Source organism: Acipenser ruthenus, chromosome 24 (genome assembly GCF_902713425.1).
Source record: "Acipenser ruthenus chromosome 24, fAciRut3.2 maternal haplotype, whole genome shotgun sequence".
Classification (NCBI taxonomy): Eukaryota; Metazoa; Chordata; class Actinopteri; order Acipenseriformes; family Acipenseridae; genus Acipenser; species Acipenser ruthenus.
The window spans coordinates 18,952,141-18,969,630 of record NC_081212.1 but is presented as its reverse complement, the minus strand read 5'-3'; the positions used below and the strand labels follow the sequence as shown (position 1 = coordinate 18,969,630).

The window sequence follows — 17,490 nt, the reverse complement described above, 5'->3', positions numbered from 1 at the left end:
GTTTTTGAAAACCAAACATACAAGGGCCAGAAAGGTCGCAGATGTGCAAATAGTTACGGAAAAGGGAATCTAATGGTACAGTCGCTATGGAAACAGCGATTTCTAGGCAAAGGAAACAATTGAGATGCTTGTATTTAAATAACACATGAATAACACATGTTTCTTTGTGTACAAGTCTGCTAGAGCAGCTGACTAAATATTAACAGTGGATGGCTTCTTCAAATCTCAGCTGTGCTGTTTTCCCCTAAAGCCTTGCTAATGAACCAGGCTTTGAAATACAATGCAGCTGGAAAAGAGCTGCAGACAAGAGTCTTCTCTATGTACACAAATATTTAGAGTTTTCCAGAAATTACAGTTTTCAAGCCAGAAAATGTAGGCCAAGAAACTGACAAATATTTTGAAGCACTTTTATTTAACGCATGTAGACTGGTAGAAAAGAGCGAAGATATTTCTTTAAAGCTTTAATGAGCTGTCTTTCTGTACAGTACTGAAATGGTTAAAGCAATTTGAGACGATTTTGAGAGAAGATGACTACAAAGGAATTGCACCAAAAAATTACTTCATGAACAGCTAAAGAAAACGATTTCTCCTTCTCCTCAAACAAACACAGATGGTTTCAACTATTTCGCATTCATTAGCAGACTCATGATACTGGTACTATTTAATCAAAAAAATATTATAACATAACATAACCAAGACAGAATGCAGCTGGCTTTCCTTAACTCAGGAAATGTTTTTCATTATATGTGAACTGGAATTTGAGGTTTCACCCACAATGCCTTTCAGGGCTATTACTGTATATCTCAGCAACAACAGATGAAAGTCTTGTGCCGTCTATTATATATTTGAAGCGATTAAGTACAGCTACCAATCATTAAAAAAACACATTACACATCATTAGCATGACTTCCTCTCGTCCTTTATTTTGCTGTGGGTAATTTAGATTCCAGACTTTATTTAAAGTCTGACTGTATGTGAAGCCCACTTCTCCTGCTGTAGAGAAGGTTCACTTCCTGTGGAGTAGATGCTTACGACCCACGCTGCCTGACTTACTCCGTCACACCTCTGTATGGAGTTCTGTGGAAAACGCCACTACGAGGCAGGGATTTCAACGAGTCTGCAGCTTGAGGCAATGCACAATTTGGAAAATGTAGCAATTGGCACGCAATTCCCTATTTCCTACGTTTCTGTCATGTTGGATTTATCATTCATTGCTAGATGGCCATACAGCAGTGTTGTACAAGCAGACACACAAGCCGGGAAACACCACAACATCTAAATGAAACAAGTCAGTGTCTTAACTGTGGAAGGGAAAGGGTTAAGGCCTTCCTTTCTCAACAGGAAATCGTCTCCTGCGAGAATGCAAGATTCTGTGAATGCGCCAAACCTATCCACTCTTAACCCTCCCCTCCCCTCCCCCCCCCCCCCTCCACTATGGAAATGATGTTTTCATTACAGGTAATTGAGTTGTATCTAAAGCAATGCTGATTGTATTAAGCTTAATCATGTTAATGTCTCCTTTTATTCTGTGGAACTTGGCTCATTCTTACCCAGTTATAATTTAACCTTCTTCAGAGGTCGTTGCCACGGAAACCACTGCATCTTGGGAGCTGAGATCCCATTATACAGCTTTGATAAATGTGTTGACGGCACCCAATATCCCCCACCCCTTATCAGGGCATGAGGTAGTGCCTCTCTCTCTAGCCACTATTTATTGTTACCACCGAGTGAGCCCTGGACAAAGCCAGGGTACAAGGAGGTTACAGGGAGGCCAGGGAAATCAACAGAGATGCAGAACACTACACCACTGCAGATAACCAATTATGATTGTTAGCTTTTATTTTTAGCCTTTTCTGGGTCCTTTCATCATCAAATGTATAATTTATCTTGAAGGGCAGTTCAATAAGGCAGACAAATCAATTAATGGAACATGACTGATAAGAGACAGCGAAGATGAATACCCAGTAACTCTAACACTGTACTGTACTCCAAAAGGAGGGTGAAAAATGTTTTTATCCCTCCCATGACTTCTGAAGGCGACCGGAGCGCATCACCAATACAATAGAAATACCATTTTCCCCTACTTCTTTAAGGTGCAATGACCAAGGCATTAAAAACAATACGTGAACATCAATTCCTGCTAAAAAAGGTTTATTTAAAGTACATACTGTGAAACTAACGACATATTTCCACTAAATCCTACCTAATATGTATTGGCATCACTTTGTCGACCTCACATTTTCTTATCTGAAAGGTGAGCACATTATGTCAAACACGTATTTGCTGTTAGTGAACAAAACAAAAAAAGTCAAGCATCTTTTGCAGTTTTTTTAATGTTGCAATTCGGGTCAGTGAAAATATGCAAAGTTGGCGCTTGAGTTTTTGCAAAAGGAAAAATGACTCCGGTTTCTTATTTCCCCTGCAAGAACTCAAACTCCCAGAAGCTTGGGCTTGCCTTCCCAGTGTTTTCAATGTTCCTTCATGCAGCCTCCTGAAATGGAATGCACGGAACTGGAGTGCAGCATTAAAGTATCTGCAAGAGGCGATCAATACATTTTCTTTACAACCTTACCTTAGAAAAAAAATATCATTACAAAATCGAACTTTCTGTGAGTCTTTCATATAGAAAGATGTGAGACCTACAAAATGATGACAATACAGGTAAGAGTTACTGGAATGTTTTTGTTAGAAATAAACAGAAAATCCTCAAAGTTTCTTAGTGTTTTTTTGTTAGACTTGTGTACCTCATGGTTATTTGCTTGACTTGAGCGCAACTGATAATGCAGATGATTAGCTGATCTTGTGAAAGACTGATTGCAGCGGTGTGTGAGCTGAGGCAGGTGTGTGTGTGTCTGAGTTCTCTTCATGATATATCTGTGTTTGATTGTTGTTACGACAGGGGTTGGGGTATCTCATTATTGTAACGTTAAAGTCATTAATACCTGTGACTCCATATGTTAATTGCATATATCTGACATTTTTATTTTAGAGGCTGGCACATTCTAAACGTACCCAAACCCTTTCTACATCTCGTGTTACTACCCGGTTAAATGAATAAGTCTTTCAAAAACAATTGTTTGCATTTCAAATTCAACATTTCTGCCGTAGGGCTGGCCAATGCGTTATTTCTTTTCAAAAGCTATGAAAAGCCAAATATTGTAGCAGATCTACACCAGGCTACCACATATGAGCTTGAAAGAAATATTTCTCTTAAGAACATTTTCTGTATTATAAAACAAACTTGCATTTTTACAGCACCCTTCATGAAGGCATGTACATAAAATAAAAAAATAAAAATGATATCTAAAATAAATCTAATGCTACCTAATGACCAAAAGCCAAGGGGGCACTACAAATGAAATCCTTGGCTCTATCCAGAACCTGTAGGGACTACAAGGAGACCTGCATCAGTACAAGCAGGGACACAGGGCGTGAGAAGGGCAGGAAGTGAAGACGGTCCAAGCCCAGACCGTGCCTTCTTGGTTAAGAGGAACATTTTAAAACCAACTGGCAACCACACAAAGATTAAGACAAGTATGCAGATGAAAGCTGAGATTAACACCCTTGCTGCTGCATATTAAGATTGGGTATGACCCATAATTACAGCAAACAAGCAAGACTGTGGAAGATTCTAGCCTAGGTGCTGCAGCAGCCCAGCTGTAAAGCGGCACAGAAGCAGTGGTTGATGGGTTCTTAATAGTGATGACAGGCCATGAAATCCGCTGTGCTTAAAAGGTTTAACCCAGCTCTCCTTTTTCTCTGAACAACAAGTCCTGTTCTCTCAGATTGTAGATCAGCAAAATTCTCCTGATAAAATGAGTTCCGAGGAGGCGACTCCAATGATAAATGACTCCCAAGGAAGCCCCTCAATTGAAACCCCATTCAGCACAGCCGGGCTCAGATGAGCTCCGAGCAGCACGCATGTTGAATGAAATGAAAACATCAATAAAAGCATAACTGTACACTTTTAATTGTCTCTTTATTACGGTCATATTTTAAAACCTACTTTTTAATACGGTCTTTCTAAATACTGTATATCTAAATATATAATATGCCTTTTCAAAAAGGTTAATACAATTCAGCCAAATTTCACAATATGACCATAAACAAAACCATGACAACAAGAACCAGACTTATTACCAATGTGGGCAAATGAGTCTAAAACAAACACTGCATTACGCTGGTCTTTAAGAACGCAAGAAAAGGCCATTCGGCCCATCAAGGCTTGTCCTTTGTTAGCACACCAATTCTCCCCTACGGGGGGGGGGGGGGATTTAATTTAAAAGCACAATTTTTAAAATGTTCCCAGTGTTTTAGAATTATGCCACCTGGTAGGCTATTCCATGCATTCATATGTGCTTCCTACCTTCTGTTCTGAACTTACTTTTACTCAGCTTCTATTTATGCCCTCTTGTTCTTCTATCTGTGCTAACACATGCATGACTATATGAACTTTGATTTGGTATGAAGGCTTTCAAGACGATTTTAATGTACTTGATTCAAGAGAGAGACAAAAGTCAAACGTTGGAGGTTACCATTTATTTTTATAACACACAACTAAGGTATAGCTGGCCCGGTCTTACTGGGTGACACAAGCGCTCAGCCGGAGTTACACAGATGCTCAGTCTCTTCTCCTGGTGCTAAACACTCAGCTTGTGTTGACAGGGGATCAACAGGAATGGTTCACGAGGAAGGCTAAATGTAGTGTGACTGCACACCCTGACTCACCGCTGCCCTGGAGAACAGGTTCATCCAAACGCTAAAGGGGTGCTTTTTAAAACTATGCCCAAATCCATGCATGAATGAACCAAAAGAAAATAAAATATCATCCCATTCTAATTTAACCAATATACTGTACTCAACAGCAAAAAACCTACGCCAGGCTTCAGAGTGAATGTACAGTCTAGAATACACGCGTGCAGAATTTAACGCCCATTACTGTGACCTACAATATCATTCTTTGGTGTTAGTTCGCTTCATTATTTCAGAGTTTAAATCTTCTGGGCACTTATCAGGAAGCAAGTTGTATACATCTGCAAATGTAGTCTGTTGGGACTTCCTCCCTTGCTAAGGCAAATAGATATGGCCCTGGACTACCTACAGCAGAAGGAGGTTATAAATAACGTTTAAACTAAACTAATCCATTACTATACCCCCCAAAACCAGTTTGTCAATGACATGTGTTTAAAAAAAATCTATAACATTTTAAAAACCTTTAAAACACACCTTTAAAATTGGGGTGAATGGTAAATCAAAACTAATTTAGATGATAAAAGACTAGACTGACAGAAAGATTGGGGGGTTGGCAGAGAGGGAGAGAGAGAGAGAGTGAGAGAGAGATTGAAAGAGACTGACTGAGATAAGGCCAATACAGGTTGGAAGGACAAAGAGAAATGTGTGAGGGTGAGAGAAAGAGTGATAATGAGAGACAGAACCGAAAGATGAAAAAAGAGACGCAGAGAGGGGCTAACGAATTGCTCGCAGACTGCATCTTATCCAAGCTCCATGTCTCCAAACACAACTCCACACATCCCCAAAAAGGTAGTTTAAGTAGTTTAATAGAGACATATGCTGTACACGGGAACTAGTACTTTGACAGGTGAAAAAGGGGGGCATTTGTTGCCTGTTTACCCCAGTCAGACACTTGCGTTATAAAATATCTTAGTGTGCTTATATATATTATTCTTGCAGCATTATAAATGGCCCCACTGTCAAGTCATATAATGGTCTATTTGGGTAATGGCCAGCTCAATAGATGTCGTCTTTCCCCCTTAGCCACAGCTTCATCCGTTTTTTTTCTTTATAGTATAACAAGCAAACGGCTCTTGACCTTATGCTGTATGTGTCAGTTACCGTATACGTTATAATTAAAAACTGTCAATTATTTAATTACCACTACTATTATTTACTTATGAGAAGTGATCCATTCACAATGTAATCTAGCACTGCGTCTGTGCAAAGCAAGACCTGACGATAGAGATGTGAGCAGCACAGCTTCCTTTTTTCTGTGGATGGCACTGCTACAGTACACACGACACAGTGGGATGCTGCTTTGTGAAACATGAATCACTGTTATCGGCTTCCCAAGGGTGTAGTTGGGGGCTAGGCAGGTAACACTAACACTGGGCAAACACATCAAGCTTCAAATCAAGCCTGGGACGGTTGTGGACATGCTCAATGCACCAGCAAGCTATGACCAGGGGGATTGGAAATCAACTCCGTGGCCTGGCTTTATTTGCTAACAGGGCCTACTGGAAAGCAGGCATGTACTGTATAACATGTTATAGGCTTTTAATATTACCAAAGTAAATAGTCAAATTAAGATAAACCACTCATTGTTGTCCAGTACTTACTGTAGTTCTTAACAGTATGTATTTGATATATTAAATTTTTATTGTGCTTTACTAAATAACTGGGCTTGGTTTCTTCATTTTCTTTCAAGTGCCAAGACCATTAAAAGGCTTTAAAAAATTCTTACCTCTCATTAGCACTCCATTCTTAATAGGCATATTGGATTTGCTCTTTTGTTCTCCAGACATTTTCTCTTTGACTAAAGCCCATAAAGTACAGTAAGACTTCAATTATGTGCTAATTATGTGAAAAACGCATAAAATGGAATAACCATTTGTTCACTAATGTGCTGAACCCTTTAATTGGGGGTTGCATCATTATGACTACAAGAGCACTTCCCTTTGTTGAGAAGTCAAGCGGAGATGCAGGTGAAGAAGCTGGGTATGTGGCCGACGCAACACGTTTGTTTTTGTTTATTTCGATTTTTTCACTGTTTAAAAAGTGCCGACACCACTCAGCTGAGGTTGAACGCACTGCGACTCAAACGTGTCGTCTACAATAAACGTAGCTCTGATAAAATGGCTAGTGGCACGGTTGATGCATGATTGTATATAAAATGAAATGAGGAATACTGAAGCACAGTTTGGTAACCCCACCGGATTCCACCTATGCAGCTTGGAAGGCTTGTCTGTAACACAGGGAGTGAGCTTGCAGTGTTATAACAGGAGGGAAAAAAATAAAATCACATCAAAATAAATACAGGGGACTTTTGAAAACGTCGTTGACGAGGAAATAATGTTTATTTTAAAACCTTTGTCGTTGCATGTTAAAAGAAGTACTGTGTGTCAATAACTTAAGAAGGTCCAAACCAAGAAAACAGAGCAGGACATACACCCACCACCACCAACCCGCCCCCATTCTTATAAATCTCTGCGTAACAGACAAACCCAGCGCTGCTTTGAGCCAGGAATGGAGTATGGAAATGAAGCCACGGAAAATAAAAATCAAGACATCTTATCTCTCACCTCCTGATAGTGCCTCCAATCAATGATAAGTGCAGGTTGTATCTGGAGGGTGTAAACGGCACCTTATCTGGCTCTCATCACACTCCTCGCAGCCTGATTCCACCTCCTCTCTCACTGGCCTCGAACACCCCAGCAGCTCCCTGCTACTGCACCACCAAGACATCGAGGCTCCAAATCACAGAGGAGAGGAGAGATACCCTGTGGTCTCTGGGGCCAGCACAGTGAGAGTTCAGCACAGCCAGGCAAAACAAACAAGCACATGCATTAGGGGTGTTTTTCTGCTTGTTTTTTTTGCATAATGATTTTCCTAACATGCTTGAGTAATTTCTATTTATTTTTTTAGTCCTTGATTACAGTTTATTGATTGTATTTTTGTTTTTTATGCATAACATTTTACTCCCCTTGACTGTCACACAATAGCGCTTTTTCCTGCTGTGTATAAAATTACATTGTTACACTGTTTATAACAGTTTTGTTTAAAGAGTTTTACAAACAGTAAACACTTTGATGTAGTGACACAGATTTTGACGGGGAAATTGGATGTCTGTAGCAACTGGTCAGTTTCAAAAACACTGCTGTCAAATCTCAAAATGCCTGCACATACAATATATACCAAATTACATTGTAAGAAAGACGATTTCTAAAATGTGTGTTACACATTTATAAAGGGTTCTCAAGTAGTATATAGTTTGAAAATAATTCATGACCAGTTTCCTTGTGTTCCTATATTTTAAACCCACCTCCATTAAACCAGGTTGGCTATGATCAAAACTGGACCTCTGTGATGGGGTGCCAGCTCGCTCCTATAATTTGTGTTTATTATTGTTATTTTTACTGTTTGTTTTGGATTGGCAGGGAGGGGGTTACATTCCTCCCTGTAAAATACATGTGAGAATGTGGCTGGAGCCTTAAGTGTTTAATTGTTAATTATTAGTTAATTGGGCTCCAGCCACAGACTATAAAAGGCAGGTGAAACCCTTTGTGTGGAGGGTTTTTTTTTGGGTGAGTTTGTTTGTTGGTGTGCTGTGCTGTTTAGTTTTTTTGAGAAAGAAACTGTAGTGAAGGCTAATGCCCAGCCTACATTTCTGTATTTTGTTTAAACCTTTTGTTTGGGCCCTTGTGCCTATTTATTTGATTATTTTTTGTTTAATAAAGATCATTATTTTGCCCCTTCCACTGTCTCTGAGCCTCAAACCTCTGTCATCCTGCCACAACCTCCCATGGCCAGAGGGAGGCATTGAGTGGAATGTCCAATTTCGTTCCCTCACCGCAAGAATTCCCCACACGGCTCAAGAGAACTGAAGGTTCAGCGGGCGTCCTCCGACCCCACGACCGAGCCAACTGCCTCTTTATACCCAGGAACTCGAGAGCGGATGTCAGTGAGCTACCGGCCCCTGGAGGACAAAGAACAGCCCTGTAGATGCCTACCTGAGCTCACCAGGCACCTGGCCAGTAAGGTTCGCTGTAGCACGATGAAGAGAAACAGTCCCTGACAATTTCCCCCTCCCTAACCCGCAGGAGCACCAGAGCCACTGCGATGCTCCCTCAGGAAGCCCCAGCGAAGATCAGTGACTTCACACAGCCAGGACACATTTTTTTAAGGTTTTCCAGGGAAATAAATTGCTTTACAAGTACTGTAGTAACGTCTAGGGAATCAATGTTTTGTATTATGAAGACTTAGATGTCCAAAAATGTATGTGAAAATCCATGTAAAATTAGAAATAAATTCAAAAGTTACGTATAATTACAAGTCCATGTGTACATTTTAAATTGAACATATGCATTGAAACATTCACAGTATCAAAGCAGATTTACAGTCTATGTGCCAGATATCCAGAAGGAGTGGAATGGTGCCTATGTTTGAACTGCACCAGTATTATTTGCCAACCTTTCTTTTACTGCTCCAGTTCATAGCATAATGGTAGTCCAAATTGCGTTTACTGGTCATATAAAAATAAAATAAAAAGCCCTCTTGGCAAAATTCTGCCCTAAGTCAGCCTGCTTTAGCAAACAACACGAACAGATAGCAGCCAGAACACACAATTATGAACATGTATAATAAAAACTCACTGTTCCCAGTTCACATTTGACTGGCTCTGTAAAATGAATTAGTACCAGACTAAACCCACAATTACAGTATACCTGGTCCAATATATAAGCTGATACTGCTCACACTACAGTGGTGGGCCCAGTTTCCAGGCCAAACCAGTTAAAATGGTCCACTGAAATGTACTGGTTCCAGTCCAAAAGACCAGGCTTAAGCAGCTCTGTTAAGTTTTTCAGGCCTCATTTTGCAAAAATCCTTACAAGCACTGCAAGTCCATTGAAACTGGCATGATGAACAGGCTAGATGGCATCTTAAGTAAAGTAAAACGACAGGACAACCTGACCGAGCAGCCTTTACTGGGAAGCATTATTGACCAAACTGGATTAAATCGTTTAACATTAAGAATTTTTAAAACTCTGGAGATCTTCAGTATTAAAACTAAGTTCAACACAATCGTTTCACTGTCTTTATTAGTGTCTTAGTGTTTCGACAAAAAACTCTGAAGTTCACAGCTCCAGAGAAGATGATGCACTTTGTAAAGCACAATACTTGTGGTGTTTTATTGCTCATAATTAAAGAGAAATGTGCCTTTCTTTCCCTTTTGCAAGTCACATACAAGTGATAGAAATAAAAGGGACAGGTTTTATATGAATAAATAAAAAAATACATACCTTAAATAACAAAATTGAAAAAAGGTTTGCCTGGTAAAAACAACTGGTTTCACAACTGGAAATAATTACTCCAAAAACATTGAGGACGACATTAATGTGTACTAATTTATGGGTTTAGTTTAATACCTCCAAGACAACTGGCAGACACTGAGGATAATGAGCAGAGACTGACATTACGAGACAGTTTGAGTCACACACTAACTACTTCAAATTCCTTTTGAAATCCTGATGGGAGAGAAATTATACTTTCAAAATAGACCAAGAAGCAATTGTTATTTTTTTATTCTACTTTTACTGCCAAGAAAAAACACCTGCACGCCTTCATTGGAACAGCAGAGTCTTGTACTTTCCTGTACAGTTTCCTTATTTGAACAACAACTAGTGCTATCAGCTTTCTGGAAGTGTTCATTTGACACTGTTGATCACTCTATTCTACTATCATCTCTTGCTGACCTGGGGATCTCTGGCACTGCTCTGGCCTGGTTCTCCTCCTACCTCTCCAACCGCACTTACCAGGTAACCTGGCGTGGAGCAACCTCCACACCTCACCCTCTCTTAACTGGAGTCCCCCAAGGGTCAGTCTTGGGTCCTCTCCTGTTCTCTCTCTACACCCGCTCCCTGGGCCCCCTCATCGCATCCTATGGTTTCTCATACCATTTCTATGCTGATGATGCTCAGATTTTCCTCTCCTTCCCCACCTCTGACTCCACCATCTCCTCCTGTATCTCTACCTGTCTGTCTGCTATTTCCTCCTGGATGCACTCACATCACCTCAAACTCAACCTCTCTAAATCTGACCTCCTTTTCTTTCCCTCCTCCTCCCCCTCCTCTGATCTCTCTCTCTCTGTTCCTCTGGAATCTACCACACTCTCTCCCTCTTCCTCAGCTAAGAACCTTGGAGTCACCCTGGACCCCTGCCTCTCTTATTCCCACCACATCTCCACTCTGGCACGCACTTGCCGATTCTTCCTGAGCAACATCCGAAGAATCCGCTATAAACAGCAGCTTTCAAGCCCTCATAATAATCTTCTTTAGGTGTAAGTGGAAATTTAAAAGAATGAATACTGTGAAATAGCTTGTCCTTAACGTAAATATGAAATCAAATAAATTACAACATTTCTAAGATTAACGTCAATGTTCAGCACATTTCCATCTGAATTACTTGAATTAGCCAATAGGAATTACTATGAATGTCTATTTCAATTACAAATAATTCCTTGCAGAATGCACAGATTCATTACAACTAAGCCAATTCTTTTAAAGAGTATTTTTTCCTTTGAGTGAAAAAGGGGAGACCTGGGTTTCAGGGAGAGAAGGAAACAGGGGTTATGGTTTCTGTACAGTGGCCTCAGTCTTCCTGTGTTGGGTAGCTGGGAGGAAATGACACTGGAACATACAGTAAAAAAGCATATGGTAGAGGGGGGAAATATCCTTATGACTTGAATATATTTGTAATGGATACACTATGTCCTAGCTCCCTGCAAAACGTGTACTGGTTTAATTATGAAACAAGCTGAAATTGAAAACTCCATAAATAAATCTAAATTACTAGGTATCTTGACAATTACTTTTGCGGTATGAACTGTGTATGTCCTATAATATTGAAACCAAGTATGCCATTAAACATTACATGCAACTGATTTTTTTTTTTATTAACCTCAACACAAAAGTATGATGGTCTATAGCCTCGTCCTTGCAGAATCAGGGCTTAAATACGATTAGTAAAATCTGTGCGATGTCATTATTGTATGTATTTAATGAATGTAAAGACCGTATGGCACTATGGCACTGCTGCTGTAGGGAAACTCTTAAGATCTGTGTTTTGTATCCCTGCGAAATGTATGAAGTAAACCACACCCATGTTGACTTGACCTCAATGCCCATATTAAGCAGGTAGTGCAATTGTGAGCTCCATATGAAATGGTGTGCTAGCTCTAGAACACTGTTGGCCAATACTTGATGGAGATTTTTGCTGCATCTTTGGGCAAATCTGAACATAAGCAATAAGCCTAAAGTAGTGATGATTGCAGAATACAGTAAGAGTCCCTGTGCAGCTGCAAGATGGTAATAACTTTTGGTTCAGTAGATTGTAACTGGAAATTGATCTTTTGTATCCATAAATAATGTCAGTTTGTGAGCCCACACATATATGAGACTACATTTTAACAACCACCAACCTCTCAAAGAAAAAAATCTTCTGGCTGAGCTTCATAACCACACTGTATGAATTTAAACTCTGTCTCTCTCTCACACACACACACACGCACGCACACAGTAATCTTCATGCCTGCCGATCACTGCAGTGAATTAAGCTTCCACTCACAGCAGTCTATCAATATGGGTACGGCCCATACAGTTTCATTGTGATGGAAGCCTGCTGTGTGATCAGCAAGCTTTGCAATCTCAGGAAAAGCATGAGATTTCAGGGGAATGGATATTTTGCTTAAAAATCAAAGATGTTCAGGAAAGGCAGTCTAATCTTCCCTGTGTGGACATCTTGATTTTATAACCAGAGAAATGAAAACAAGTGTGCTGGGTTTCACTTTTCTTTCTTTTTTTATGAGAAACAGATTTAGCTAGCTGGCAGAGACGTGGCGTTATTGGAGCACCGGCCAGTCATCAGCACGGCAGAGAGAACGAGGCTCGTCAGAGAGTGATGACAGAGGTTTGGGATTGCAATGCAGCCGGAGTAAGAGGGCCTGCGGATGCAGAATTAACTGAAGGATTTGTTCCAATAATGACTTCAATCAGTGTCACAAGTTCAATCTCACATATGAATGACAGAAACTTCAGATTCTGTAAATCAAATTTCCAGGAAAAAATGCGCTTGAGTATGTTGCAGTATTATTGCTATGTTACTTCATTATTTGACATTGTTTTTCACGTACAATATTGGATGTACAGCATATCAGCAGACTATAAATGAGGACACTATTAAAGAAAGAAAATCACCTTGTTTCGTAGACCCTACCGCTAATTTTACCAAACAGTTAAAAACATTGATAAGACAGCACAATGCTGTAACACTAAGTAATAATTTAAGACTCACAATGTAGATGCAGGCAAGGGAGTCCGAATTAAAACCTAATTTAAGAATGAAGGATTCTAAGCAAGCACAGGGATTTACTTATTTAGTTGTGTGGAGGGCAATTTCCACAAATACTGAAATGAAACACAAAAATGAGAGAAGGATTCTGATGGCAGTTTAATACAGCTTTTTAACAGCCCTCTTTGCTAATGCTGGTTGTGCCTCCCCCACACCCACACACAAGGTTAAGCCCAATGCAAGCTCTATCAAGCACACCAAAGGAACGAGACACAGAATACTCATTACCGATCTCTCAGACACTGCCCTATCATTTAATAGGAGCGACATCTGAATACAAAACGAGCAACACAGCCGTGTGGAGAGATAATCCCTTTCTCAATAAATGCATCTGTCTGCGGCTTCATCTCTCAGCGAAAAGAAATGGATGGAGAAAAGGGAGAAGAGGGCCTTTAAATTAGCAAAAGCCTGGGTGCTACAGTCGTGTATCACTCCACGGGAGGGAAGTGGGGAGAGGGATGAGAAAGGGGACTCACTCGCGTTCATCAGTCACAAATATTGTACATCAAATTTGTCGGCGTGCTGCGTTTGCTATTGCTGTACAACTCAAAAGTCACATCGCAAGGCAATTTCCTGTGTATTTCTTAAAGTAAGGGGCCTTTTCGAGCCAATGCAATTAACCTTTTTATTACCAGCCAGCAGAGCGAAAAGTCAGCTAATTGTCTTGTACAGACCTGCTTCTTTTAAGAGTTCAGGTCAGGGTTGAGGGTTTTGAACAATGTTCCTTAGCCTGCTGGCTGTTGACAGATTTCATCTAAGGCAGGTAGTTATACAGACATTCCGATTGTTGTTTGGGTTGGAGCTACCAAAGGTAGAGAGACACACAGCCAACTGAATCTGTGTTAAATTTTAGTATGTATTGCTTACAACCAAGTAGGGAGCACTTTTTTGGTTTTCAAATTGCACTTTCTAAATATGTAATAGCTCTCTATTGCGCTGTTTTCATAACACACTGTAGTACATGCTTGCTGCTAACAGAAGGCAGTGCTGCTGAGCCGCACCACGCGGCCCCTGCGATTCCTGCAAGCAGGACTGAGCCGACACCACCACACTCATTTTCATTTCTTATTGCAGTCAGACTGCAGGTCTCCAGGGGGAGAGGGAACATGTGTGCTAAAGACAGTTATTAGAATCAAGCCACTTGGGCTTCAGTCTGCGGGGGCTTCAAAGAGTACGATGCTAGCTGGCTCTGAAACCCTGCAAGAGCGCTTCGTAGGAGAAACAGTGTGAAGTTCACCAGATGCTGCGTCAGATTCTTGCTTTGACTTGAACAACTTATGGGTGTGAAATATCAGTCACTTATCTGTACTTTCAGTATTAATAAATCCAAATTTCAATCCACTGTGAACGCATGGTAACATTAATCTCATTAGTAATGGGCTGAAACTTAAAAGGGTTTGTTAAAGTGTAAGACTAGTTAATACCCGCTGAACAGGGTCAGCTGTAGGCCTTACCTGCGACTGTGAGGCGTGCAGCCCTGCTGATGATGGTGCCCAGGCTGTCGATGGTGGCCACGCACTGGTAGAAGCCCTCGTCTGGCTTGCTGTGTTTGGAGTGCACCACGCTGGGGATGAGCAGGGAGCCATCGGGTAGCAGCTGGCGTCGGTCGTCGGAGGCCAGGTTCAGGAAGGTGCCGTCCTTCTTCCACTCCACCCGCGCCGGGGGCTCGCTGTGGGCCGAGCAGTTCAGGAAGACAGGGGAGCTGCGCACAGCCAGCGTGTCGACGGGCTCCACCGAGAACCAGAAGGGGGTGAACTGTCTCGGGCCCGACGCTGCGTAAAACACAAACAAGAGACACAGACCGGGTTAACGCTGCAGCATACACAGCGATAGAGATGCTCTGAACATAACTTTATAATGCTCAAACTCTGAGGTAAAACTGTCATCTGAAATGTCAATTCCATTTCTGCCTTTACAATGTACTTCAGACACGGAACTGAGCCTTTGGTCTCTAATAAGGCCTATATAGGTTTCAAACAGCTATCCAATTGTATCATTTTCTGTTTAACCTGTATTACAGTAGTAAATATTTAGTTGGCAATCAAAATGCTCAATTCACAAACATTGAAAGGCGTGTTTTGTGTGTGTGTGTGTGTGTAAAATATTGGTCTCCTCATGCTGTGCAACACCACTTTGATCAATTAAAATCCTAAGTAGACAAACGTTTCAGCTAGTGCCTTCTTCAACCGCAGATTTTGATAGGAAATTGATAGGAAAATAACCAAATACAGTAAAACAGACAATGCAGTCAACAATTTAAGATGCTCCAGTAGAATATGTAGATGGATATTTCTATTTATAGTCACTTTTACTGTAATCTGCCTCTTTAAAAAAAATAAATGAAATAATAATAAATAAATGAAATAAATAAATAAATAAATAAATAAATAAATAAATAAAAAATACTAAATTTCATGACATTTAGACCTGAAATATTCATTTTATATAAAACTTTTTTTTTTTTTTTTTTAAATACAGTTGCTTGGCTGGCCTACATTAGCATGTGGTCGGCCAGGGACAGTCAAGGTCAGAAGTTCAAAGATTTATTCCCCCTTACACATTTTAAAAACTGTCCAGCTGTATTTATTCTACCACACACAATCAGAATATATTAAGCAATGTGAAGAAGTACAATAGTTCATGTCACAGAGACAGCCCTCTCTGTGTAAACAAAGCAAATTCTTCCCTGTGGTCACGGCCCTCACTCCTGGCCTGGCTCTGTTTCTGGGGTTGAACGCGTGGAGGGAAGGGAGGCTGTTGGCAGTGTCCAGAAATGCTCTGTTTACTCTATCTTGACAGATAAGCGGATACTCCCAGTAAAGTTGCGGTAAAAGCTATAAAACATTTGTTTTTATTGGCTCTAGTGCAAAGAATACACTCCGGCCTGCTGGCAGCGCTAAAATAAGGCCGTACGATGCACAGGGGAATGTTTATCTGGCTTCATCTTGATTTTTCTGGATGGTTCTTTTAATTCTGTTAAGGTGACACTACACTATACAATCAATAACTCGGTTATGGTATCCATTTTCATGTTTGGATGTCAGGATTTATAAAAACGTAACCTATCCAAGCACCTATCTTTGAGGGCACTGCAATAAGTGGCCTACATACTGTACTGTATTTTATGTCCCAGTATTGGAAAAAAAAGAAATATACATCTGTAGTGTTGTCTTTCAAAATCTGGTATTGTTTTAAATTCCTTCAGCGACTCTGGGGATAAAAAAAATCATGGACTGATTGACTTTTCATATTTAACTACATCTAAAATAACAACAATTTTTAAATATTAAATTCCAGATGAAAGAGGGTTAAGTTACCCTAAAAAGCTAAGATACAAAACACACACAACCTTCTTAATACTTATTTCCACATCGACTTCCTAGTACAAGCACAGAAAGGCACGGACACATGCTAAGAATGTGTCGTTGAATCAGGATACAGGGTTTGATTAGTTTGAGAGACTTAGTGGTGTGTGCTTCAGATGAAAGAAAGGTGGACCTTGTATTGGAAAACCTATTAAACTCCTGAAGCCTAATCCTCTACTCCCTGCAATCTGGGCAGGTTTCTTTGTTTAAATATATACTGCAGCTCCCACCAGGCAGGGGAGAGATGAAGAGAAAATGAAGCTGTCTGCTTGTTAGTAGAGGCGGTTTTGAATGGCCGGAGCCCTTTAAAAATCCACTTTATTCTTGCCAAGCATGAAACTGTTTTTTTGTCCAAAAATTCAAAAAGGAATAGAAATAAAAAAAATAGCTATGGCCATACCATAATAAGGTTGATTAGGAGAGGGTCTTCTGGTGGTCTAGTGGTAATTGGGGATACACTATTGCTGTGGACACACAAAATCCCCCTGGTGAGAAACACTGGGCTATGGGCAGTGTTGAGTCAGTCAATGGGAGAACTTAGGTCGCAGTGCTGGTGGCTCAGTTGAGGACATGGACTGAAATGCCCAAGCATGAATTGAAGGCAGCACTGTGCTGTTGATGGGTCACCCTGCTTTGAAACAGTATAAACTGTATAAATATCTTCAACTGAAGAATATCTTCTGGAGCGGTTTGCACTGGAAAGGTGCAGATGTGCATTGCAGCCCCTGTCCCAGGTAAAGGCTTTATTTATTTTTTTTCAATCACTCATTGTCAGTCAGCGAGTGTTATTCCACACAGTGTGTCACATTCTAATTAGTCAGTCTGAAAATTCCTTTGCCTTTCAAGCTTACACATCCACAGGCTCTCAATTACTCAGAAACCTGGCTTTTATCTCCAGTGGTCCGCAGTTTTCAGCAGACACCTTGTGAAAAACAATTAAACACTGTATATTTACAAAAAGATCTGTCGCGATGGATCCCCCACA

General features: G+C 40.5%; 1 protein-coding gene across 9 annotated transcripts in view; it reads right to left on the bottom strand.

The window, feature by feature from the left end:
* LOC117429513 (neogenin-like) overlaps window positions 1–17,490 on the bottom strand; it is a 160,238-nt gene that overhangs the window by 84,398 nt on the left and 58,350 nt on the right. For all 9 annotated transcript variants that reach the window (XM_058998532.1, XM_058998539.1, XM_058998540.1 and 6 more), the window contains exon 2: window positions 14,595–14,912. In XM_058998532.1, the coding sequence (XP_058854515.1) occupies window positions 14,595–14,912 (318 nt within the window). The remainder of the gene's footprint in view (window positions 1–14,594; window positions 14,913–17,490) is intronic.